The 26,196-nt window shown below is 40.4% G+C and overlaps 1 protein-coding gene and 1 pseudogene across 5 annotated transcripts in view; both read right to left on the bottom strand.

Annotated features, from left to right (window-relative positions):
• The window catches only part of KYAT3 (kynurenine aminotransferase 3), a 66,623-nt gene extending 58,164 nt beyond the window's left edge, over nucleotides 1-8,459 (bottom strand). For 2 of the 5 annotated variants that reach the window (XM_026497657.4, XM_057310502.1), the window contains exons 1-2: nucleotides 8,373-8,459; nucleotides 2,396-2,495 (exon numbers count right to left, since the gene is read on the bottom strand). In XM_026497657.4, coding sequence (XP_026353442.1) covers nucleotides 2,396-2,494 — 99 coding nt within the window. In that variant the 5' untranslated portion in view covers nucleotide 2,495; nucleotides 8,373-8,459. Of the gene's footprint in view, nucleotides 1-2,395; nucleotides 2,496-5,866; nucleotides 6,801-8,006; nucleotides 8,327-8,372 lie in introns of those variants that run through there. The other 3 variants (XM_026497658.4, XM_044383671.3, XM_026497662.4) reach the window with 3 other exon arrangements.
• Nucleotides 8,460-22,871: 14,412 nt separating this feature from the next.
• Nucleotides 22,872-26,003, bottom strand: LOC113254315 (homeobox protein MSX-2-like; annotated as a pseudogene).
• Nucleotides 26,004-26,196: the final 193 nt, after the last annotated feature.

Here is a 26,196-nt window from a genome sequence, read left to right as displayed (position 1 = left end):
GGCTAGGAGATTTTCTTCTGGTAGGCGCTGAAAACCTGACCCCAGACTTGAGAGGGTGAATGCAATAATCCCCGCGAATGAATTCATTAATAGCACCAACTAAAGGGAATGGTTTGTGTGTCTTTGTGGCAGTTATCATTCCCCTTGGGCTTACGAATGCCTTGACGGTGCACAGCTGGGCAATGACTTTTAAGTTAATTGCACCGCTAACTTTTCACAAGCAAACTAAGACATCTCATTGGTTGACTCCCCTGATAAAAAAGACCTACCAGGAGGCATTCATGATTCTAGATTTGCTTCTTTTTGGCAGGGGCATGCTTTCCTGGTTAGGAGTTAATGAAAACAAGATGTGATCAGAAACCTCCCCTCGCTTTGGAAGATAAGGCAGAACCTGTTGTTAATGGGCCAGGTGCCCAACAAAGATCTTGAGATTCCCTGCCAAAAGTTGTCCTTGATAAAATAACAGCTCCTGATCTATACAAGGAGGTGCCCGTGCTGAGGTCAATACCACCTGCTGTGCCTGGATTAGCAGGTCTGGGAAGTGGAAACTAAATTACGTGAGATCACAGAAAAAATGACTCCTTCCACGTGGTCTTTCTTTGACTTATTTGATTTTGATTGGTTTGGGTCTTGGGACCATGGCTTCAAAGTGCACTCCAAACATTGGGAATTATCCTTCTTATAGTAATCATGATAATCTCCCTGACGAATTGCATTCTCTCAAAAGCTTTAAATGCATGTTTGTAGCCGCTAACCACCAAGCAAATGAGTGGACCATCAAAGGAATCTAGAAAATAACCGACATAATGAGTGTCAACTGTAAGTTGTGACCTGTGAATATCAAGAGGTTAAGCACGAATATCATGACCTATGGGTACCACACAAAGAAACAACGAGAACTGTGAATTTCAGAGTGGTAGCCAAGAGTGGTGCTAATGCCTTAAATTTTGATCACATCTCTCAGTTACCTGGAGAATTGAGAGAATTGTTAAAAAGAAAAATACAACCCAAAAATGATGTCACTTGGACCAAGTTCCCAAACCAGGGTTTAATACCTAATCTAATTGCACTTTCAACCTCCCCCAGAAATGTAGTCTTAACCAGTCAGCCAGGAATTTTTCAATTAGTGCCAAAGAGTCTACCACATGGACCCCTGGCATCCCCCAAAGAAAGATGAGGTAATCTGCATGATCAGACCCCTTGCTTTTCCCTGCTAAGGGAAAGCCATCTGGCCTGGAATTAATTACTTTCCTTTGCTAATTACTTTTTTCCCCCACCTTCCTTCTTGTACAACTTCCATTTTGTACAACTCTTTGGGGCTCTTCTCTGCCTCCTGGATGGGATGGGTGCCCTGCTCTTGAGTCATTTAATAAAGCCAGTTAGATCTTCAAATTTTCTCAGCCGGATTTTGTTTCTTTAACAGTATCATCTAGTACCCAATCCATATTCATATTTTTCTGACTGCCTTTAAAAATATCTTTTCTACAGAGGCGCCTGGGTGGCTCAGTCGGTGAAGCATCCAACTCTTGATTTTGGCTCAGGTCATGATTTCAGGGTCGTGAGATCGAGCCCCACAATGGGCTCCATGCTTCACCTCTCCCTTTCCCTCTGTCCCTCCTCCCTGTTCTTGCATATGTGCTCTTTCTCTCTCAAAAAAAATTTAAAAAATACATATATCTTTTTTACATTTCAGTTGATTGCATCAAGTTCCTAAACAAGGCCCACACATTGTATTTGGTGGATGAGGCTCTTAAGCCTCTTTTCATCCTAGAGCAGTCCTCCTGAAATTACCCCCTCCCACTTTTCTCCCATGCCACTGACTTATTGAAGAAATTGGGTCAGTTATCTATCCTGTGGTTATGACCCACATTTTGGATTTGTTTGCTTTTCTATGATTTCACATAACCTGCTCTTCAATCTGCCATATTTTTTTAATAAACCGGAAGTCACAGGGCCAGCACTGATAGTCACTATAATATCCTATCTCGAGTAGACAAGGCATGTCCTCCTGAGAGTGCCAGAGTTAGACAGGGATGAGGGCGGTACTTCGGTTATGCCACTTAAAAGCTGTGACCTTGGGCAAGTTACTACACCTATCTAAGCCTCTACTTTCCCACTTGTAAAACAGGAATATAACAATTCATAACTTGAAGACTTTTATAAAGATGAGATAATGAGTATTGCAATGCCCAGCACTGTGTCTGACACATACACGCACAAGCAGTAGCTCAGGAAATGTCAGCTCTAACAAGGACAAACGATACCTCCAGTTCACAGAGCACAGAAATACTCATTCCAATAAGAGGCTTATAAAGTACCTGAAAAATGGTATCTTTTTTTGACATAGCAGGATACGTACAATATTTATCTGTAAAAGTGATTAAGCAATACCTACAGCAGAAGCAGGGAGTCCAAGGATTTTTGAAGAATAAATTGTCTTCAGGAATTTTGCTCTACTGTCAAGGGAGCAGAGTCTCCTCTGGGCCAAAAACATGCTGCAGAATAAAAGAAAAACTTTAAAAGGAAGAAAATATATGATACTTACATCACTGTCAGACACTTACAGCTACTTAATAGACCATAAGCTCATATAAAATAGAAGTAAAAATTGTTGATAGCTGTTTTCTTTCTATATGTAATCTCTCATCACTAGACTCATTCTAATAGAATCCTCCTTATCTTACAAAAATTTATGCATATGTCATTTTAAACTAGAGATGTGTAAGGATATTGTAAATTCAAAAAATAAGGCTCTAATTTATTCAAGAGCATAAAATTACAGTAAGTAAAAGTTTCATTTGTAGCAGCTATAAAAACCAGAATATTTCAATCTAGGAGCTACTCAAATTTTGTAATTTTCTGGATAATAGTCACTGGTGAAACAGCACAATTTTTGACAGTAAATTGGTTAGAAACAGAATTTAGTAAGTTGTTTTAAAAGGATTATAGCAAGTCCTTGACAAATATAAAGAATATATGAATGAATCTTAGGTTATTTTCACAGATGGTACTTTCCTCAACAATCTCACAGACAGCTAGCAATCTATTTCAACAGATTCCAGTTACATAACAGGCATGCATTCTGAATTACATCCCTACCTATAAGGAAAACTGTTATCAAAGAAATATGAAATTCTATTATTATACTGCCACTTACAAGTATAAGAAAACTCAGCTTTCTAAAAAACATCCAAGTAAACAGAAACTTAAAAGGTTTTACTCTAAGAATGTTGTATCAGTGCATGGCACTTCTACCTCTAGTAGTGATAAATAATATACTGGATGTTTCTTAAAGGTTAAATATAAAATCCTGACCTTGCCGACAAAATCTTGGCTTAAAACAACAGCCTCTTAGCCATTCCACACCACATCAGCCTATTTAAATTCTCTGCAAAGCACTTTTGTTGTTTTTTGGTTGGTCACTCATTCACTCATTTGATGCTTCATGAGCCGGGACCTAGTGTGTTTACCCCTGCATTCTCTGGCACATAGTAGGCACTTGATAAATAAAAGTATTAAATGACTGAATAAATACATAAAATCACACTATAAATTAATGATTTAAGTGGGCTATTTATGAGGTCTTTTATGAAATATTGATTCATTTTGGAAAGTAAACCATTACTCCTTATGTTGTAAATCTTTCAGGTTGAAGAACAGGTTTTCTTAAATCAAGAAATGCCTATTCTAGGGGCGCCTGGGTGGCTCAGTCGTTAAGCGTCTGCCTTCAGCTCAGGGCATGATCCCGGAGTCCTGGGATCGAGCCCCACATCAGGCTCCTCCGCTGGGAGCCTGCTTCTTCCTCTCCTACTCCACCTGCTGTGTTCCCTCTCTCGCTGGCTGGCTCTCTGTCAAATAAATAAATAAAATCTTAAAAAAAAAAAAAAAAGAAATGCCTATTCTTGTGTCATTAACTGTTCCATTCAGTAATCAAATACTAACTAGGTTAGGCAATAGGGATTGTTTTAAGGAAAGATATTACCAAACAACGGGAACAATATTGAAAAATCTTTATTCAGTATCATGGAGTTACTTCATTTAGGATAATATAGTTGTTTTTCTTTCCCAGCAAATAAATGTCCACATTTAAGTTCAGCCTAATTTCTTAGGTATTTAAGCAAAGTATAAGCAAAATGCTTTCTTGCAAGTAGACAAATGAGAGAAACCTCTTCTACCTTCTTGAGATAAACTAGGTGAAAAACCAGCACTAGGAACCAGGATACCTGGATTCTAGTCTTTATTCTGATATTAAAGTTTTCTATCCTTGGACAAATCACTGATTCTTGCTGAACCTCAGTTTCCTCATTTTTCAAAAGAGATGAATACATGAATCCTTGATTTGAAGGTAATGTCAGAAGGTGCTGGTAAGTCAATGACTGATCATGTGTGAGCTTAGACACCAGCTCTTAAGAGATTTCACTCCACACAGGGTGAACCATGCCCTCTGGCCACCAGGTCTCAGTGCCCATTCTTCTTAGGGAGTGAACACTAAATCCCCCTGTTTTCATCTGGAAATCCCGCATCATTTCTAGCTACCTTCAACAGTATATTACCTCCATGATACAAGGTACACCCTGGCAAGTGACCCAGTTCTTCATTTCTCTTCCACTTTCCAAACTTTCCACTGTGTCTTTTGGAACAGACGGACCATAATCAGCAAATTCCAATGTATCTTCACGTTCTCAGAGTATTCTCCTTATTTTAATGCAAATCTTATTGTTCCCTGAAGAGACCATTTCCATGTTCCTCAGGGCTGGCTTTTGTTCTTCTGTGCTGCTCTTAAGTCCTTCCCCCTGTCCATTTTACCACTGCCAGATTATTAGTTCCCTGACCTGCCTCACTGATGTTATCTCCTGGCCTGCTGACAACTTCCTGTCATTATTAAAGATTTTGTCATTAGGCATACAGTTTTCTTCTCCATGCAAAGTACTGTGATCATCCTAGATACTTTCAATGGCTTCAGAGATGATCCCCCCAACAGCTGACATCCCCATGTCCATTGCTCTTCTGCTCCATTCCACCTTAGTCATTTTCCTACCATCATATCCTGACCCCACACCTTGCCATTACCTCAGTCTGGTCTAATTCCAAAATAACTAATTAAAACATTCTGCTCTTTGACCATAAACTACCATCCCTTTCAATTAATTATTCCATTCTTCAATATTATCAAGATCTCTAGGAGGCTGCTGCTCCTTTTCCCAACAAGCCTTCCCTTTCCTTTATTTTTCAATTTAGATACCAGTTCCACCCCTTCGGTAATGTCCTTGACAATGCCCTATCCACCTTGTCTGTCCTCTCACCTGTTTACAACACTCTAGCCCTGGATGAACTCTTCCACAGAGTCTGGTTTTCCCAAGCTGTGGAATGCTGGGGAAAGTCACACAGGATATGTTTGGTTTCACCATAAATTCATGGCCATTAATCTCAAATTGACCCCCAACACTCCAGCATTTATACTACATTTTACAGGGGAAGGATGGCAGAATATGCCACCCCAAAATATGCCACTTTAGAATAAGAATTATTATGAGCTAAAGGCACTTGAAAAACAGCAAATGCAAGAAGAGCAGTCTGATCCCTCTCTTTCTTTCTGAAAACAGGAGATAAAATTCCCCTGTGAAAGGAAGGTGCTCTCCCTACACAGGAGAAAAGAAACATTCTTACATGGGAAGTTGAAGCTGAGAAAATTTTGTAAACACAGACCTTGTTAAAATAATTCTTACCTTCCTTTAGCTCCCCAAATATTTTGGTTATTTTTCCACAATTGCCTCTCTATGTTCAACCTACTATAAAAGCATTTGTTTTTGCCACTTCTTTGGGTCTTCATTTTCTTAAGAGGACTCCTGTGTCACGTAGAACTTACATGAAATGTGTGTGCTCTTCTCCTGTTATCAGTCTTATGGCAGTTTAATTCTCAGGCACAGCTGGAAACCCTAAAAGGACAAGCCATACTTCTCTCTCATAGTCCAGAATGATTATTTTAATTGTCCCCACACTCCTCTAACCTAAAAGCTCTTTATTCTAAGGAGATGACCTTGCTTCCTATCACAGAGAAAACAGAAGCTATCAGATTTACCATTTCAATTTACCCAAATAAAAAAAACCAACCCCCCAAAATCCCTTCTTTCTTCCTTTCTATTATAATAAAGTGACCTTTCCACCAAAGGGTATTTCCTCCTCCCATGACTAAGATCTCATTCATGTCTAGCTCTACAGAGACCTTGCTCCACTGATTTTCCCCCCTTTCTCTGGCATATGCAACTTTCCTTGCTCACATCTCTTCTAGTTATAAAACAATAAATACAAAACATAAACAAAAACTAAAACTCCTGACTCTGCCTTCTCCTTCCTGTTGCTCATCTCCTCTTCAAATTGAAACTTTCCTGTTACTTTCTCTTGAGAGCAAAACTTTTAAACTTTTAAAAAGCACTTGTCTTCTTTTCCTCAAACTATAGTCCTCACCGTGGTGCAATCTGACTTTTGTACCCACTACTCCACAGGTGGCTCTTGCTCAAGTCAGTTTTGACCTTCATGTTAAGTCCAGTGAACATCTGGCAATTCTCTCACTGCAGTGTTAGATACTGCTGGTCAAGCCCTGTCTCCTCCCAGAAACACCACGTTCCCTTGGCTTTTGACATTCTACAATCCCTCATTTCCCTCCTATCTCTCCTCCAATCTGCCATTAAATGATGGAATTTCTCAGTACCCTCATCTGAACTCTCTCTTCTCACTCATTAATCTCTCACTAAGTAATCTGATTGTGGGAGGAACTGTGAGGGCATCAGTGGGGGAAAAAAAAAAAAGGGCTCCAAAGAAATCTAAGTGGGCTGACATACAGATTCAGAACCTCTGAAAACTATTTTTCTTCTGAGCTTTACATAAACACGTTTTGACCAGCACTTTCTATTGCAATTAACATTCCATACATATATTCACAAGTAATAAAACTAGATTAACAAATTTGGATGTCATTGAAAAGTTGGAGAAAATCCAAACATATGGCTTTTAACTCTAAACAATATTTTCATTGTATTTTTTCTAGTTTCTCCTTAAAAACAATGTTGTATGAAGAAAACCAGGCAATTGCTCATCAAGGCGATCTGGTAAACCTGATTATGGCATATTGGAAATATGGTCAGCTCCATATTCAAATACACATGATCAGTAGAAAATTAAAGTATTTCTAATCATTGGAGTAAACTATTTAAAATGAAGATACAGATGTATGTGTGGCAGAAGCTGTGAAGGCTGGTGAACTGTTGGGGGGCAGAATCCACAGCTATAATGTAAGCAAAGCAGTCAAAATGAATTGTATCAAGTTGGAAACTCCGGCCTTAAACCCAAACGATCAATTTAGATATAATCCTTTTGCATGCGCGGAGGAGTGGTAGGAAGAGATTCAGGTAATTTGACAAAGTTCAGATCATTCAGGTTAACTGCAGGCTCAAGGAAGCTTAAGGTGAGTGCAAAAAAGGCTGGTGCTAATTAACGCACAGCCCACGCTGTTAAGTTTGAGCAAAGGTTATTTCTCCTTTATGCTCTCCCTGCCCCTCCACTTCTAGAATGTTTATAAGGTTCACCGCTGCAACAGATGGCATCCAGAAGGTGCACAGGTACCGGCTGGGGAAGTGGAGCGGGAATAATAAGCCTCAAAGTCACGTCTTTGGAGCAAGGTGGGGGGGGGGGGGATTAGCCATATTTAGCCCGAGCTGAAGGAGAGGGGATCCGGAAAGTGCCGAAAAGCCGTTCTGTGAAAATGGGTTCGTGGAATATAAATGCGCCCAGGGTAAGAAACGGGGCTGTCTGGATTCCATGAGAAGGAATGAGGTTTCTGCACAGCACGAGGTGACGCTCTGGGCCCCGCTGGCGGTCCCAGTGGAAGGGAGCGAGCTGCCCAGCTCTCGCCTCAGGCGGCGGGGGGGGGGGGGGTCACCCCCAAGGAGCGGCAGATTGGGCTGTTTTGCTCTTTTAACCACACACTTCAGATTCCACACTTCACTTACACGGCAGGACAACAGCCTTCGTTTCCTTTCTTACTAGCAATCTCGGTTATGGATGAGCTGGAGTCGGTGTTTCCAAAATGCCAGAGTGAGTTGTCGAATCCAGAGCGAAAGGGGCACAAAGCCTTTTTTGGGTGACTGGGGTGCAGGGGCCGCACCCGGCGAGGCCGGCCACCTCCCCAGAGAGAACGTAATTCCAGCGCGGACGCCGGCACCCGAGCGCGAGGCCGAGTCCTGAAGGAGATCCGGCCCGGCTCTCGGTCTCGCCAGGCGCGCCGCGCCTCTCCCGCGGCCTCCCTCCCCGGCCGGCCTCCCTCCACCCGACTCGGCGCGCCAGGCCCCGGAGCGCCCGCCTGGCGCCCCACTCACCTCCGGCGCGCGACAGTCTCTCCTCCCCGGGCTCCGGGCCCGCCCGCGCTCCAGGGCGGGGTGGCCGGGGCCTCGGACGTAGGGGCGGAGCCCGGGCGCAGCGGGGCGCTGGGTCGGGATGCAGAGCGCAGATTGGCTGAGGCGCCGGCCGCGAGCGCGGACTGGCTGGCACGGGATGCGGGGCGGGGTGCCGGGGAGAAGGGGATCGCGGGCTGCGCCGGGCGGGTGGAGGTGCGGGGCGGCGTAGGCGCGGCGGGGTAGAGGCAGGTCTGGGCCCAGGGGCGGGACGCGGAGAGTACCTGGAGATGGCCGGGGATCGGGTATGAAAATTAGGCCTCATCAGATGTGTGTCCTTGACTTGGGTTGGGGTGGGTTATAGGACAAGGACTGATTTGGAAGAAAGGGCAAACTGGGCACAGCACTTAGAGCAGGGAAGGGTTGCGGACAGAATAATGTTGGAGGGTGCCTGAGAGAGGGCGAGCCTAAAGAGAATGTGAAAAGGGATTCGTAGATGTGTTCCTCGCCTGTGATGGGGGTGAGAAAAAAAGCGGGAATTTACATTTCTGAATAGAAAAAAAAAAGAGTTTGATTAGAGAACTGAGAAGGAAAGGGGGTGTGACACTGGAGGAAAATACACGACATTTTAACAGTGAAGAAAAAATCGCCAGAGAGAAAAGGACACCACCTGTCCGATAGGGGAGGCGGTATAGCGAAAGAAGTTTCTGTTAAGAATCAAATTTCACAATTACATTTCCTTCCTCTCCTAGTTTAAGGTGAGAGGATAGATGAAGTGAGAGTGGCAGTACCATTGTTACTCAGGCCTAGAGGAAAGAACAAAAATAATCTTTGGTTGAAGGAATATACTCTTCAACTAGGTACTAGGACTCAGCTTATCTGAATCTGCTGTCTACCACCTGCCCATTTGCTTTATAATTCTATAATTATAATTTCTATAATTATAACTTCTATAATTTTTGTGGCCACTGTCTTTCCTCTTGTTTTTGTTCTCATGGGCTTAAGGCTTAAAAGAATCTCCTTACTGTTATTTTAGTGGGGCTTATGTAGAGTCAAAATATAAGTATCTATGATTTGCCGTCTCTTGCGGTTGTCATTCGTTTACATACACATTCTTTAAATGACTGAATGAGCAAATGCTGGGCATTCAGATGCTTTGTTCCTATGTTAAGCCTCATGTTATTCTTTATATTCATGTTGATGTTTAAAAGAGAAATATGGAAATATAAGTGATTCCCTGGAATTAATAGCTCATAGCTGTATTTTCCTTATAGCTTCTGCTCATTTGTTTTTTGAATATAAGAACAGTATCTTCCTGATATAGATAAAGCCGTTTCCACTGCCTCATACAGAGGACTAAAAATATTCTGAAATATAGCAGAGAGAAGGCAGTATAGCACAGCGGTGAAGCCAAATCATCTGGTTCAAATCCTAGCTCTGCAATTATCTGCAGCTTTGGGCAAGTTACTTTATTTCTCTGTGCTTCACTTTCCTCATCTGTAAAATGTGAGTAATGGAACCTTACTTACAGTGCTGCTGTGAGGATTAGAAGATTATATAGACCCAAAAAAGCTTAGAACAGTACTTGGTTCTTAGTACTATAAAATTGTTCCTTAAGAAAAAAGGAAAGAGAATCTTCCAGAGGAGGCTGCTAATTATTCCCTAATATTTAGTATTCTCTTCCTCTGTAGTAATAGAACCATAACAGAACTCATGTGAGTTCACTCCTTGGTGAGTTGCAGATAGAAACTATACCAGGTGAGTTGTTGGGCAAAGGAAACTTTATTTGCAGCAAACAAGGAAATTAAAGGGAATAACCTCCAAAGCCCTGACTCACTGAGCAAGGGTGAATGGGTTCCTTTTACTTAGAGTTAGGATGAATATTTAGAAAGGGAAGACTTGTCATCATAAGTAGAGGCAGGCATAAGTTGTGCCTCCATGAAACATGCCTGTACAAACATTGTAAGCTATGTAAATGAGGCTTGTGCCCTCCTTAGTCGGAGATTTTAGTATTATAATGAGGTGAAGGTCACTCTCAGTCATCCCAGAGGTCACTCCATGGTCCATCTGTGCAGGTGTGAGTTGGGGGCTTAGCTCAACCTGGTCTGGGTGGTCTGGGCAGTCATTACTGCTTGATGGGCCATTTTGGTTTCCTTAATGGGATGCTGAGCCTATAAGGTCTTTTGTCTGAGTGAAGAGATAAACTGGAAAGAAGAGCTTAGGGTGAAAATGTGGGATGAAGGTCAGTAGATACAAGCAGGTGAGCAGTAAAGTTCAGGTCTTAGGGTCTAGCTGGTGACAGAACTCACAAATTTCAGCAGAGGTTGTGGGTATTTGGTATAAAGACTGTGTTTCCACCCTCTGTTGTGCTGGGCCAGACTAAATTCTGGGCACTGGGATATAAATGGACATCATCCAGGAAAATCTTAAAGGGGAAGCATGCCCTTATTGCTCCCTTGTTTTGCAGTTCCCCTGACAGTATGAGTGCAGACAGGATTGCTGCAGCTCTCTTGGACCACCTGATGGAATCTGCAAGTTGAAGATGGTGGAGCAATGGAATGAGAGAGAAGGAGCCGGAGCCCTGATATCATGGAGCCACTACCCCAGCCCCACACCTACTATATTTAAGTGCGAAAGAAATCAACTTCAATTTTGTTTAACTCTTTTATATGAATTTTCTAACATGCTCTTGTACTGTGACTGTTGGGTTCCTGACTTTTCTAGTCTGCTTACCAAAGGCACTCCACTTTACTTGACCTCCCAGGTGACACTAGAGGAGGGACAGGGAAGAGAACGAGGTGGAAGCAAAGCCCCATTACCTGAAAATGCTTCGCAAGAGGTTATCTGTCTCTTCTAGGCACTAAGAGGCAGGCAGGCAGGCAGAACAACATTCTTCTTTTACCTGGTAACCCTAGGGCAGTACTACGAAGGACCTGCTCTAGGAAAAAAGACAAGTCTGGGTTTGTAACTTCCTAAAGGTTTTTCCACCCTACATTCCTGCTATAAAGAGTTATGTTCTTGGAAGCTGAAGAGAATAGATCTTCAACATTTCAGCATTCTCACCACACACACACATACACACACATAAAATTAACTATGTTAACTATGTGAGATGATGGACAAAGTAATCCAATTGACCTTGGTAATCATTCTGCAATGTGTGTATACATACATATGTCAAAAAAGGAGTTATGTTCATGGGGCGCCTGGGTGGCGCAGTCGTTAAGTGTCTGCCTTCAGCTCAGGGTGTGATCCCGCCTTTCTGGGATGGAGCCCCACATCAGGCTTCTCCGCTGGGAGCCTGCTTCTTCCTCTCCCACTCCCCCTGCTCGTGTTCCTTCTCTTGCTAGCTGTCTCTCTCTCTCTGTCAAATAAATAAATAAAATCTTTTAAAAAAAAAAAGGCGTTACGTTCGGTTTTCACCCTCATGGAGCTATTTTAAATGCAATGTTTTATGTGTATTATTACAGTAAATTAATGCTTTCCAGCCAGATAAATAATAACTGTACAAACATTAGTTTAAGTGTTTCAAAAACCGTAATAGAAATTATACATTTACCCATAGAAAGCCTGCCTAAGGTAACTACATATTTGTTTATCTATCTGTCTATCCATCTGACTGTCTATCCACATAACACATTTGGCTGAATTTATAGCAATTTAGCTATTAGCATTGGTTACTTAAGCCATTCAGAAAGTCTTCATAGTCTTTGAACAATCTTTTAAAAGAGAAAATAAATTTTGACTTTACAAATCAATTTGGTAGGAAAAAAGTCATTCAAAACATGGGGTCCATATGTAAGATATAATAAAAATTGTCCCTGTGACAGCTTTGGCAATTATTGTACCCTTCTAGGCTAGGTATGTGGCTTCTGGCTAACTAGTGTTAGAAAATGTCCCTGCACAAGTGAATATCACTGTGTAAAATCCAGGAGAAATTGCTTTTCTCAGGGAGGTGTCATGTGTTCTTTCTCAATCTACTTTGCCTCTGGAATTCATGGTTCATTCATGATGGAGCTTTCAAGCTTTCAGAGGCCTTTCTCTTCCAGGATATATGCAGATTCTCGGCTCCTGAAGTGTTTCTTTTCTTTTTTTTTTTTTTTTTTTTTAAGATTTTATTTATTCGACAGAGAGAGACAGCCAGCGAGAGAGGGAACACAAGCAGGGGGAGTGGGAGAGGAAGAAGCAGGCTCATAGCGGAAGAGCCCGATGTGGGGCTCGATCCCAGAACTCTGGGATCACACCCTGAGCTGAAGGCAGACGCTCAACGACTGAGCCACCCAGGCGCCCCTCCTGAAGGGTTTCTATGGTGATGGCCTTTTGATCTCTCAATCTGTCATAGTGTGTGATATCTCTTTGGCAATGCTGCCTGTCCAGTCAGTACCACATTCCCGGTGGCTCTCGAGAGCAGCGGCAGGAAATAAACACCAGATTCTCTAGGTCTGTGAGGAAGAGATAATGACGAAATCCTATGTGGTGAGGGAGAGGGAGAAGATTCTCCTCTAAATAGTACAAGAATATAAATAACTATCAGATTCCTGCAATATTCAATATGATGTTAAATAACCAAATGGTAAACTTTCAGGGAGAAACAGCAGGAATGGAGTTGTGATGATAAACCGCATAAAGATGTTCGCTTATATGTTTAAAGATATTCATGGTATGACGTGTTTACTATGCCAGGCACCCTTATGGACTCTGCTGATTCCAGTGATGAACAAACAGTTCCTGCCCACAAGGAGCTTATAATCTAGTAGGGGGGACAGGCAATGTATACTGACAAACTCAAGTGATAAAAGGCAGTGATAAAATGCTGTGAAGGAAAATTAAAATGTTGGCCACTAGATGGAGCTCATTGCCTTTTTCATTTCACTTACTGATTCACTCAGAGATGCTGAGCGCAGGACATACTACCAAAGTAGTGTTTTGGGGTCAGGTGATAGGCTGTCTCTCTCTTCCTAAATTTCCCTAATTTAGATTTTCTTTTTCTACTAACTGAAAGGGGGAAATATAGTTAAGACATACTATGGAGCCAACCAGGATATTTTAGGGTAGGTGGATTAGATCAGCTCCTTCCCAAATCACAGAATTCCTCCCCCCTCAGTTTCCTGGGTATTTACTTTTATGTATCTACTTATTTAATATCTGTATTCACAACTAAACTATTAGCTCCTTGAGAAAGGGACTACAGGAAGGCTTCCCAGTCCTTGACAGAGTATCTGGTAGGTACTCAGCAAGTACCTTTTGAATGTAAGAATCTCCTTAGTCCAAGTAATTGCTGTTTTCCTGTGGTCTCATCTAACTCCCTAGAGACTGTTTTGATGTTTGGTTGGGAAAATCTCCATGATAAAAACTTAGGTACTTTTGCGTCTTGTGTTCCATGAATTACTCTCTGTCAAAGAACTCTCAGTGTGTGGGAAGCGTGTGTGTGTGTGTGTGTGTGTGTGTGTGTGTGTGTGTGTTAGAAATACTTTTTGGCTTTCTGAATTCAGGGCCATATTTTTTCCTTTTCCTACTTGGAGAAAGTCTAACACACAAAATGGACACACACATGCACACACACATTTTTTTCTTTCTTTTTTTTTGAGAGAAAGAGAGAACCCACGTTTGCTTCCAATTGTTCGTTGCTTGTATATAGAAATGCAGTTGAACATGTTTTTTTTTTAATTACTGAAGTAAAATTGACATACAATGTTATATTTATATCAGATGTGTAACATTTTTAGAAGGTAGAGAAGAGATAGGAAAGTATCCCCCAAACTGAGAAAGCACTTTGAGACCAGAAAATGAAGCAGGCCTCTCCATCCAGTTTACACAGTTTTATTCAGGGAAACTTACTGACAGGGAAGATCTGGTGGAGGACAATCATGTCAGACCTTGGTCCACAGATTTTATAGAGCGAGGGGACAGGCAGAAGGGGCACTGTAGCGAGACCAAAGGGATCGCATGTACCTCAAAGGGCTTGCATACACCTAACTGACAGCTACCCTTCAATCAGATTTTGTGGTACCATCTACGAGTCAGGAAGGGGAAAGAAAGATGTTATCTCTATCAGATTCCTGGGAGGCCAAAGCAAGCCTGCCCCCTTACCTACCTTGACAGGCATTTCTAAGGTATGTATATTAATCTCCAAGGGGCCCAAACATGTAGCCAATGATGGAATCAGTATTCTCAGCACTCCTACAGACATACTGCTTTGACAATTCTATGCATTATTCAATGTTTACCATAACCATTATGGTCACCATCAATCACTATACAACATACTACAGTATTTCTGACTCCATCTCCTATGCTGTACTTTTCATCCCCATGATTTGTTTTATAACCAGAAGTTTGTACCTCTTAATCCCCTTCACCTATTTCATCCATCCCCCCACCCACTTCCCCTCTGGCAACCACCAGTTTATTTTCTGTATTTAAGAGCCCGTTTTTTGTTTGTTTTGTTTTTTTATATCCTATATATAACTGAAACCATATGGTATTTGTCTTTGCTTGACTTATTTCATTTAGCGTAATAGGTCCATCCATGTTGTTGCAAATCAGTGCAGTCCTCATTAAAATACCAATAGCATTTTTCACAGAACTAGAACAAATAAGACCAAAATTTGTATGGAACCACAAAAAAACTTTGACTAACCAAAGCAATCTTGAGAAAGAAAAACAAACCGGGAAGTATCACAATCCCAGATTTCAAGATATATTACAAACTATAGTTAATCAAAACAGTATGGTACTGACACGAAAATAGACACAGATCAATGGAACAGGAGACAGAGCCCAGAAGATGGACCCTGTGTTGACCTTGTATCTTATGACCTTATTAAACTCATCTATTAGTTCTAGGAGGTTGTTTTGGTTGATTCCCTGGGATTTTCTCTGTGGACAATAATGTTGTCTGAGAATAAAAACGGTTTTATTTTATCATTTTTGACCTATATGCCTTTTACTTCCTTTTCTATTTACTTTTCTTGCCATATTGTCCTATAACTTTCAGTATAATATTGAACCAGAGAGGTGAGAGTAGACATCCTTGCTTTGCTCCTGAGTAAGGGGAAAGCAGTCAGTTTTTCATCATTAAATCTGATGTTAGCTGTAGGGTTTTTGCAGATGCCTTTAATCAGCTTGAAGTTCGCTTTTACTCCTAATTTGCTGAGTTTTATCATGAATGGTATATTATTTTGTTGAGGTTTTCTGCATCTACTTATATAATTAAGTGGTCTTTCTTCCTCAGGCTTTTAGTATGGTGAATTGCATTAATTGATAAACCCCAGATGATTGAGGTGCATTATTTTTATATATTGCTGGATTCAACTTGCTAATATTTTGTTGAGGATTTTTGCATCTATGTTCATGAGAGGTAATGGTCTGTAGTTCTCTTTTTCTATTCTGTTTTTGTCTGATTATGGGTTCAGGATATGCTGCCCTTGTAGAATGAATTGGGAAATGTTCCCTCTTCTATTTTCCGGAAGAAATTGCGTGGATTGGTGTTATTTCTTTAAGAACTTGGTAAAATTCACCAGTCAGGAGGGACCGTATGGATCTGGGTAATTGTTTTCCAGAATTCTCTGATACTATCACCACAATCAAGGTAACAGACATTTCCAACACCTCCCCAAATTCCCCCTGCCTTTTTTTTTTTTTGGTGGTAAGTATCCTAAGCTTGAGATTTACCCTCTTAACACATTTTGAAGTGCATAATACCATATTTTTAATTAAAGGCATTATGTTATATAGCAAAAAGATCTCAAAAACTTATTCATCCAGCATAACTGAAACATTATACCCATTGGATAATAACTCCCCATTCCCCACCCCCAAACCTCTGGCAATCACAACTGTATTCTCTGCTTCTGAGGGTTTGATGATCTTAGATAACTCCTGTAAGTAGATAGCTCATATAATCCATGCAGTGTTTCTCCTTTTGTAACTACCTTATTTCACTTAGCATACAGTTCTCCAGATTCATCTATGTTGTTGCAAATGGCAAGATTTCCTTCTCTTTTGAGGCTAAATCATATTCTATAGTATGTATATATCACTTTTTCTTTATTAATCTGTCCATGGACACTTAAGTTGTATCCATATCTTGGCTATTGTGAATAATGTTGCAATGAACATGAAAGCACAGATATTTCCTTAAGAGCCCAATTTCAATTCTTGGATAAATACCCAGAAGTGGGATGGTTGGATCATATGGTAGTTCTATTCTTAATTTTTTGAGGAAACTCCATACTATTTTCTATACTTGCTTCACCATTTTATGTTCCCATTTACAGTGTACAATTTCTTTATCTCCTCACTATCATCTTTATTTTTTTAATAATAACTATCTAATAGGTATGAAGTGATAGCTCACTGATTCGCATTTCCTGATGATTAGTGATGTTGAGTATCTTTATATACCTATTGGCCATTCGTATGTCTTTAGAGAAATGTCTGTTCAAGTTCTCTGCCCATTTTTAATCAGGTTATTTGTTTTGTTTGTTTGTTTTTGTTCTTGAGTTGTAAGAATTCCTTACTTATTTTGAAAATTAACACCTAATCAGGTATATGATTTGTTAATATTTTCTCTCATTCTGTAGGCTGCCTTTTTATTCTCGTTTCCTTTGCTCTGCAGAAGCTTGATTTGATGTTGTCTCACTTGGTCTACTTTTGCTTCTGTGGACTGTATTTTTGGTGTCATATCTAAGAAACCATCACCAAAACCAATGTCAAAAAGATTTGCTCTGTTTTTTCCTAAGAGTTTTACCATTTTAGGTCTTATGTTAAAGTCTTTAATCCATTTTGAGTTGATTTTTGTGTATGGTATAAAGGAAGAGTCCAGTTTAATTTTTTTGCATATGGATATCCATTTTTCCCCAACACTATTTGTGGAAGAGACTATCATTTCTCCATTGTCTATTCGTGGCACCTTACCAAATATTAGTTGATTTTTTTCCCTGAGATGCAAAGATGGTTCATCATATGCAAATCAATAAACATGATACACCAGATTAACAAGAATTAAGAATAAAAATCATATCATCTCAATGTATGCACATAAAGCATTTGACAAAATTCAACGTCTTTTCATGATAAAAACACTCATAAACTAGGTATACGAAGAATGTATCTCAACATAATGTAGACCATATATGACAAGCCCACAGCTAACATCATACTCGATGATGATCAGGGATAAGACAAGTATACCCATTCTTACCACTTCTATTCAACATGGTACTGGGGTCCTAGCCAAAACAATTAGGCAAGAAAAAAGAAATAAAAGAAATCTAAATCAGAAAGGAAGAATAAAATTATCTGTATTTGTGGATAACATGATCCTATATGTAGAAAACCTTAAACTCCATAAAAATTCTTAGAACTAATAAAGTTTAGTCTATGTGTGTCCTTAAAGCTAAATGGAATCTCTAATAGGCAGCATATTGTTGGATCCTGGGTTTGTTTGTTTTTTTTAATTTTTAAAACTTTAATTCCTGTTTTTTAAAATCCATTCAGCTATTCTGTCTTTTCATTGGAGAATTTAATTCATTTACTTTTTTAAAAATTCAGTTACTTTTAAAATAATTATAGATAGATAAGGACTTACACTTACCATTTTGTTAAATCTTTTCTGACTATTTTGTAGTTTCTTTGCTCCTTTCTTCCTCTCTTGCTGTCTCCCTTTGTTATTTGTTGATTGTAGTGCTTTGCTTTGATTCTTTTCTATTATGTATCTACCAGAGGATATTTTCTTTGTGATTACTATGAAGCATACATAAAACATTTAAGTCTATTTTAAGCTGGTAACAACTTAACCTCAATCACATACCAAAACTACACTCTTACATTGCCCCTCCCACATTTTATGCTATTTATGCCACACTTTACATCTTTCTATATTGTGTATCCATCAACAAATTATTGTTCCAGTTATTTTAATAATTTTATCATTTAACTTTTATAATTTTATACTAGAGTTAAAAGTGATTTATGCACCATCATTACAGTATTAGAATATTCTGAATTTGATTATATATTTACCTTTACCAATAAGCTTAATACTTTCATATATTTAGAATATTCTGAATTTGATTATATATTTACCTTTACCAATAAGCTTAATACTTTCATATATTTCCATTTTGTTACTTAGTACTCTTTTGTTTCAACTTGTAAAAGTACCAGTAGCATTTCTTGTAAGGCAGTTCTTGTGGTAAAGAAGTCCCTCAGCTTTTGTTTGTCTGAGAATGTCTTTATCACTCTTCATGTCTGAAAGACAGCTTTCCTGGGCATAGTATTCTTAGTTGGCATTTTTTTTCTTTTGGAATTTTGAATGTACACACACATATTTTTTTCTTTCTTGTTTTTTTTTTTTTTTTTTTTGAGAGAAAGAGAGAACCCATGTTTGCTTCCAATTGTTCGTTCTTGATGAAGTCCCAATAGTTAATTTTTGCTTTTGTTTCCCTTACCTCTGGCTAGGTGTCTAAAAAGAAGTTGTTATTGACAAGGTCAAAGAAGTTTCTGCCTGTGGTCTCCTCTAGGATTTTGATGGTTTCCTATCTCACGTTTAGGTCTTTCAGCCATTTTGAATTTATTTTGTGTATGGTGTAAGAAAGTGATTCAGTTTCATTCTTCTGCATGTTGCTGCCCAGTTTTCCCAACACCTATTGAAGAGACTGTCTTTTTTCCATTGGATATTCTTTCCTGCTTTGTTGAAGAATAGTTGACCATATAGTTGTGGGTACATTTCTGGATTTTCTGTTCTATTCCATTGATCTGTGTGTCTGCTTTTGTGCCAGTACCACGCTGTCTCGATGATCACAGCTTTGTAATGTAGCTTGAAATCTGGAATAGTGATGCCTCCTGTTTTGTTTTTCTTTTTCAGAATTGCTTTGGCTCTTCAGAGTCTTTTGCAGTTCCTTACAAATTTTAGTATTGTTTGTTGTAGCTCTGTGAAAAATGCTGGTGATATTTTGATAGGGATTACATTAAATGTGTAGATTGCTTTGGGTAGTAGAGGCATTTTAATAATGTTCGTTCTTCCAATCCATGAGCATGGAACGCTTTTTCATTTCTTTGTGTCCTCTTCAATTTCTTTCATAAGTGTTCTGTAGTTTTCAGAGTACAGATCTTCTACCTCTTTGGTTAGGTTTATTCCTAGGTATCTTACCAGTTTTGGTACAATTGCAGAGGGAGGGATTCCTTGAATTCTTTTTCTGCTGCTTCATTATTGGTGCATAGAAATGCTTTCTGCACATTGGTTTTATATCCTGAAACTTGGCTGAATTCATGAATTAGTTCTAACAATTTTTTTGGTGGAGTCCTTCAGGTTTTCTCCATAGAGTATCATGTTGTCTATAAATAGTGAAAGTTTGACTTCTTCCTTGTTGATTTGGATACCTTTACTTCTTATTGTTGTCTGATTGCTGAGTCTAAGACTTCCAGTACTATGTTAAATAGTAATGGTGAGAGTGGACATCCTTGTCTTGTTCTGACTGTAGGGGAAAGCTCTGTTTTTCCCCATTGAGGGATGATATTAGCTGTGGGTCTTTCATATATGGCCTTTATGATGTTGAGGTTATGTTGCAAATATCTTTACTTTATTGAGGGTTTTTTTTTTAAATCAAGAAAGAACGCTGTATTTTGTCAAATGCTTTTTTTGCATCTATTGGCAAGATCATATGGTTCTTATCCTTTCTTTTATTAATGTGCTGTATCATGTTGATTTGGATATATTGAACCAGCCCTGTAGCCCAGGAATAAGCCCCACTTGATCGTGGTGAATAATTCTTTTAATGTACTGTTGAATTCGATTTGCTAGTATTTTATTGAGAATTTTTGCATCCGTGTTCATCAGGAATACTGGCCTGTAGTTTTCCTTTTTAGTGGGGTCATGTCTGGTTTTGGAATCAAGGTAATGCTGGCTTCATAGAATGAGTTTGGAAGTTTTCCTTCCATTTCTATTTTTTGGAACAGTTTGAGAAGAAAAGGTATAAACTTCTTTTAAATGTCTGGTAGAATTCCCCTGGGAAGCCATCTGTCCCAGAACTTTTGTTTGTTGGGAGATTTTTGACTGCTGATTCAATTTCCTTGCTGGTTATGGGTATGTTCAAATATTCTATTTCTTCTGGTTTCAGTTTTAGTAGTTTGTAAGTTTCTGGGAATTCTGTGTACTTTTTCTCAATCCCATAGATCCATGCAGGCAGCTGAGAGCTCCTACCCCTTTTCTTTGTTCTTAGTTGCCCCCAGGCAAAGTTGCCTCAGCACTCTTGAGTGAGTTGAGATACAAGTAGATCTTTCTGGCAGTATCCTGAAAAGTGAGGTTAATGTTAAATAGTTGCTTCACTCATTTTTTGCACCTGAGGGAAAAATTGTGCGCTGAGGGGTTTACTTTAGATGCTGAGCTGTTCCAACTTGTGGGAGGGACTGATACCAGTAAAGCACAATATCATTCTTTTATTGGTGTTTTTGTTGGAGGGGATGAGGGCTAGGAATTCCTCTTTCATAATCTTGCAGATTTTACTTAAGACTTTTTTTTTTTTTAACTACAAATGTAATTTCTTTAGATGTTAAAGGACAATTCAGGTCATCTATTTCACCTTGATGGGTTTTAGTAGTTTGTGTTTTTTGTGAAATTGGTCCATTTCATTCAATTTGTTGAAAATATGCATGTAGAGTGGTAACAATGTTGATTTTTAGTTTATCTATGTATCTATCAAATATTTAAAAGATTTCTTAAATCTTTATATTTGCATTCATTTTTCATTGAATATTTTCATTGGCCTAATTGGTTCTTTTTTTGGCAATAAAACAAATGTTTAACTTAATTCAGAATAAGAGATAAGAAATAACTCTTCAATAAAATAAATAAAATTATACAAGGCACCCTTTCAAAGGGATAAAAGTATGCTGGGTGGTGATTGGGGGAAAGATTGCGAGAAAGATGAAGTATCAGGGAGCTAAATGGGCTGTTGGACCACACTATTTTTAGCAAGTCAAACATGGTTTTACCCTCTGCCCCCAACGATGAGGGAGCAGAAAACTGGCTGAAGACAAAGCATCAACTGACAGCGAGCAACCTCCCCCCACCCCCACTCCTGGGTAGGACAAGTGTGACATTTTTCCAGGAATTTCCCAACTATCTTAATGTTAATGCCTTGCTAGAGGGGAAAAGCAACCTCAACTTGACAATGGCAAGGCCTCTGGGATCTTGTAGATCCTCTTTAACATATGAAAGTTCTTTTGAAACCTCCCTTTTTTCTTACCTCCCCCAACCTCATAGTATATAATCAGCCACCCCTCACAACCGAGGCGTGGCACCTCTTTCTGCCTATGGGTCCTGTCCCCGTGCTTTAATAAACCACCATTTTGCACCAAGGACGTCTCAAGAATCCTTTCTTGGCTGTCAGCTTCGAACCCTAACATCTTTCCTACATCATCCAACATGTTAAAATGTATATACATTTTTCCCATAAGTTTAGCACATACAATAGGTACACAGAGAAAGCATGATTTTTTTCTTTCTGAATCTATTAATTGCTCAAGAATATTTAGCACATAGGTAATTGTTACAATATAGATATATATATTTTAAGCAGAGAATTAACTACACTCCCCACCCCTCATCACCTTTGCAATGTGTGAGGACTGACTCGTACCTAGTATTTCACAGAAACCATCAATTCCCCCAACGTGCTTTAACTTTTTACTCTCCAATTACCTGAAATGGAGTTGAGCAGCAGCATTGAGAGTAATTAGGAAGTACTTCCTTACCCCAATTCTCAGGATTCCTCTCATCCCCCTTTTAGTGATCTTGCCAAAAAAACAAAAACAAAACAAAACACACTTCAACAGCCTGTAACAATGTGGACAGAGGGAAAAATATAGGGCCAAATATGGTAGTACCTAATGAGTTAACCATGTAAAAATGCAAATTATGATGATGTGTCCTCATCATTTTGAGGAATCTGTGCATATCTACTTCCTAAGCATCATGCCTAGTTCTAACCTTTGTTCTCCATAAGCAAAAGTCAATCATCCCATCAGAATCACCAGATGTCAGCAATTTTATCAAATAATTGGTCTCTCCTATAAGAAAAAACAAATGGACTTAAGCAGTCTCTTTTAGGAAGGTGATATATAGAAAAAAGTATAGTGTGTGCATATAAATTTTGCCTTTCAAAATAATCTGAATTTTTATGTCTGCTGTATAAAAATGTCATTATATTTTATTATATATATATTTATACATAAAAACCATCAGAGCCAATCATTGTGAAAGGAGAAAGGGGCATCTAGAAGATCACACCAAGAAAATGGGGCTTGGTGCCTCCAGCCTAAAGAACAAATTCGAACTATGTGGCCCTGTGGGCCTACCCGTTTAGGGTGACACATGCAAGGTTTGCAGAGCTGGAGTATGGGCTTGGTTCTACCTTTTGGAGAGGAGGGGGGACCCATTTAAACAAACATCCATCATGGAGTCTATGGAGCTGGTCTTCCTTAGGAGAGATGGTCCATGCCCTATTCGACTGGAGTCGCATAGCATCCGAAGGGCAGTATGGGAAGCACAGGTGTAGGGAAAGGGTAGTGATGAGGGAACAGAAGGCAAGCCGAGGACAAAGCAGAAGCTGACACCATGCAACCCCCTCCCCCTGGGATGTATACAACATTCCTCGGGCACTCCTGGCTGCCCTAAAGGACAAAGAAACAGTTAACCTATAGATACCACAATCTTGCAAGACTTGAGTCTACTTCGGTTTACAAATGTCTTAGCAGTTTACAAGAACAAAGCTATCAGTAACCTAGCTTCCAGAAGGGAATGTATGCAGACAGTTAAATTTCCTTACTACCTACAGCCCATTGCCAAGTCCTGGAAACAGGCAGGGGACATTCCTCCAGGAACTCTGCCTCAATGTTAATACTTTGCTAAGGGCCAAAGGCAGTCCTAGCCTGACCCCCTACCTCCACCAAGATCCCGTAAGTCTACTTTAATGTATAAAACTTCCTTTGGAAACTTCCTTTATCTCTAACCTCCCCCCCCAAGAGATGTGTTGGCAATCATCCCCCAAGCATATGGCCCAGGGATACACATCTGAAGGGTCTCATGACTAAGGTTTTATTAGACGGTAATAAATGACCTTTCCCCAACAATAACTAGCCCCCTCAAGGTCCTGGAAACCTTGCTTCCAAAATTCCTTAGAGAATTAGGCTATCCCTAACCCCCTCCCAACTTGAGGGTATATAATCAGCCACCCCTCACAACCTGGGGCAGCAGCTCTTTCTGCCCATGGGTCCTGTCCCCGTGCTTTAATAAACCATCACTTTGCACCAAAGATGCCTCAAGAATTCTTTCTTGGTCCTCGGCTCCAGACCCCACCCCACTGAACCTCACGTATATTCCCCAACGTCATCAGTAGGACGCTCTGTATATGGATGCTGCTTGCAGGGGTGAACTGATGGGCAAAAGGAGGCTGAAGCCAGAGGGCAGCATAGGTTGTGCAGCCATCTGCAGCTTTTCTAGTTCTGCCTCCTGCAGTCTTTTCGCCTTGGCCCTTCAGTTCTGGAACCAGATTTGACCTGGGTCGCTGGGAGGTTCAGAGAGCTGGAGAACTCTGCATGCTCTCCAATGGAGAGGTACTGTTTCCGGTGGAACTTGCGCTCCAGAGCGAGGAGCTGGGACGTGATAAAGGGTGTTCAGGACTTCAGATTGGTCTGGTGCTTCCGCAGGGGGCAGGGGGTGGGGCGCATGTGTCTTGGCGGCGGAGAGTATCTGCCGGGTTTCTGCATGCACGTGGCCCTGACTTCTGAGTTTTCCGACTTGACTGAGGCAGTGTCGAAGTGATGAGGACACGGAATACATGTGAGGTTCAGTGGGGTTGAGTCCAGAGCCGACGACCAAGAAAGAATTCTTAAGGCGTCTTTGGTGCAAAATTGGTGGTGTATTAAAGCACAGGGACAGGACCCGTGGGCAGAAAGACCTGCTGCACTGGGGTCTTGAGGGGTGGCTGATTTTGTACCACGAGGTTGGGGGAGGTAAGGAAAAAGGGAGGTTGAGAAAGTACTTTCATATGTTAAAGAAGATTCACAAGATACCGGAGGCCTTGCCATTGTCAAGTTAAGGTTGTTTCTCCCTCTAGCAAGGCATTAACATTAAGATAGTTGGGCACTTCCTGGAGGCTGCAGATTATAAGGACATTTAATTGTATCTACATTCCCTTCCAGAAGCTAGGTTATTGATAGAAATGCTTTGTTCTTGTAAACTGCTAAAGACATTTGTAAACTGAGGGAGACTTAAGTCTTACAGGATTGTGGTATCTATAGGTTAACTATTTCTTTGTCCTTTAGGGCAGCCAGGAGTGCCTGAGGAATGTCACATACATCCCATGGAGGGGGGGGTTGCGGGGTGTCAGTTTCTGCTTTGTCTTCAGCTTGTCTTCTGTTCCCTCATCAGAAGGGCTTGCCTAGTGGCCCAGCGGCCCTGGGCTGTGAGCTTCCCGGGCGCCGGGTCCGGGCAGCAGCCTTGGCCGCAGGGTGGTCCTGGCAGAGCCGCTTTCGGCTGGCTGGCAGCGGGGACACCTCCTTGGGTGGCTTCTTGTCCTACATGAGCGCCTCCACGCTGAAGGGCGGGCTGGAGACCTTGACGCAGCGCTCCTCGATGGCCCCTTCCGCTCCCCCAGGCCCTGAGCCAGCCCAGCCACCATCGCCCCGCCCTGCTCATCAGATGAAAAAGTCCTTGCCTTTGGACTGAGAAGCCTATGGAGCGCGCGACTCCCGCCCTAATTGGTTTTTGACTTTGGAGGACAGCTTTTCACTGAGGGAGCTTTGCTGTTTTGTCAGGATCTCAGTGTTCTGTGTGTTCCCTTTCTCTAAATCAGGGAATCTTATATATCCTTTCACTAAACCCACAGAAGGAAAAAGTAACATCCTGACATTTGAACAAGAGAAAATATACTTCTCTAGGTTAAAAAGAATTTTGACACAAGAACACCATAAGAGTCAGCAAAAATAGGTCCTAACATGTCCTAACTTTGGCAGACTGAAAGCTTGCAGGCTTGAATTATCTTTTTCTTGTTATTGTATCATCCAATGACCCATCTCAGATCTACTGTATCAGAAGGTCAAGGGAAGCATAGGGGTCAGGGAATCTTTATATTTAGCAAATTGGTTTTAATTCACAGTTGGATTGAGGACCACCGGTGAAAGCAACATGCCTGTCTGGAGAGAGCTTTATTTTGTTCCTGGAGATAGTATAGAAAAAGCACTAACCCAGACATCAGATGATTTGAAATCTGGTATAGACTTATGCTACCAAGCTAGGAAGGAAGTTACGGAATTTTGCTTAGTTTCAATATTCTTATTTTTAAATGGTTTTTAAAAAGACCACTATTTGGTTTTGAAGGCATAGTTGTTCTTTTTATCATGAAGTTTCTTTAGTTAATAAAAATGTATTTTATGTACTCCTTTGTTGCAATGCAGCTTGGAAAAGAAAATGCAAAGCTTATTTACATAAGCACGGTGCGTCTGTATGCATACCTACACACATGCTGTGGGTCTCACCTGGTCTCCTATGAAGTTGCAGTCAAGTGAAGAAATACTGCTTAGTAGCACATACTCAACTGGGGAAAGAGGCATTCACCATTTGATGGGACGTAATGGGGTTCAATGGAATAACATATCCCATGCAATCAGAAAACGCAGGCTTATTAATATGGATTTAATGGCATTAGCTGTTTCCCTAAATTTCTCTCATCTTGTAATATATTGAAACACTGTGTAATACTTTCAAGATCTTAACGTACAATTTAATACACATGCCCTTACAAAT

The sequence above is a fragment of the Ursus arctos genome, unplaced genomic scaffold (genome assembly GCF_023065955.2).
Source record: "Ursus arctos isolate Adak ecotype North America unplaced genomic scaffold, UrsArc2.0 scaffold_12, whole genome shotgun sequence".
NCBI lineage: Eukaryota > Metazoa > Chordata > Mammalia > Carnivora > Ursidae > Ursus > Ursus arctos.
This window is presented reverse-complemented; position numbering and strand designations above follow the sequence as displayed.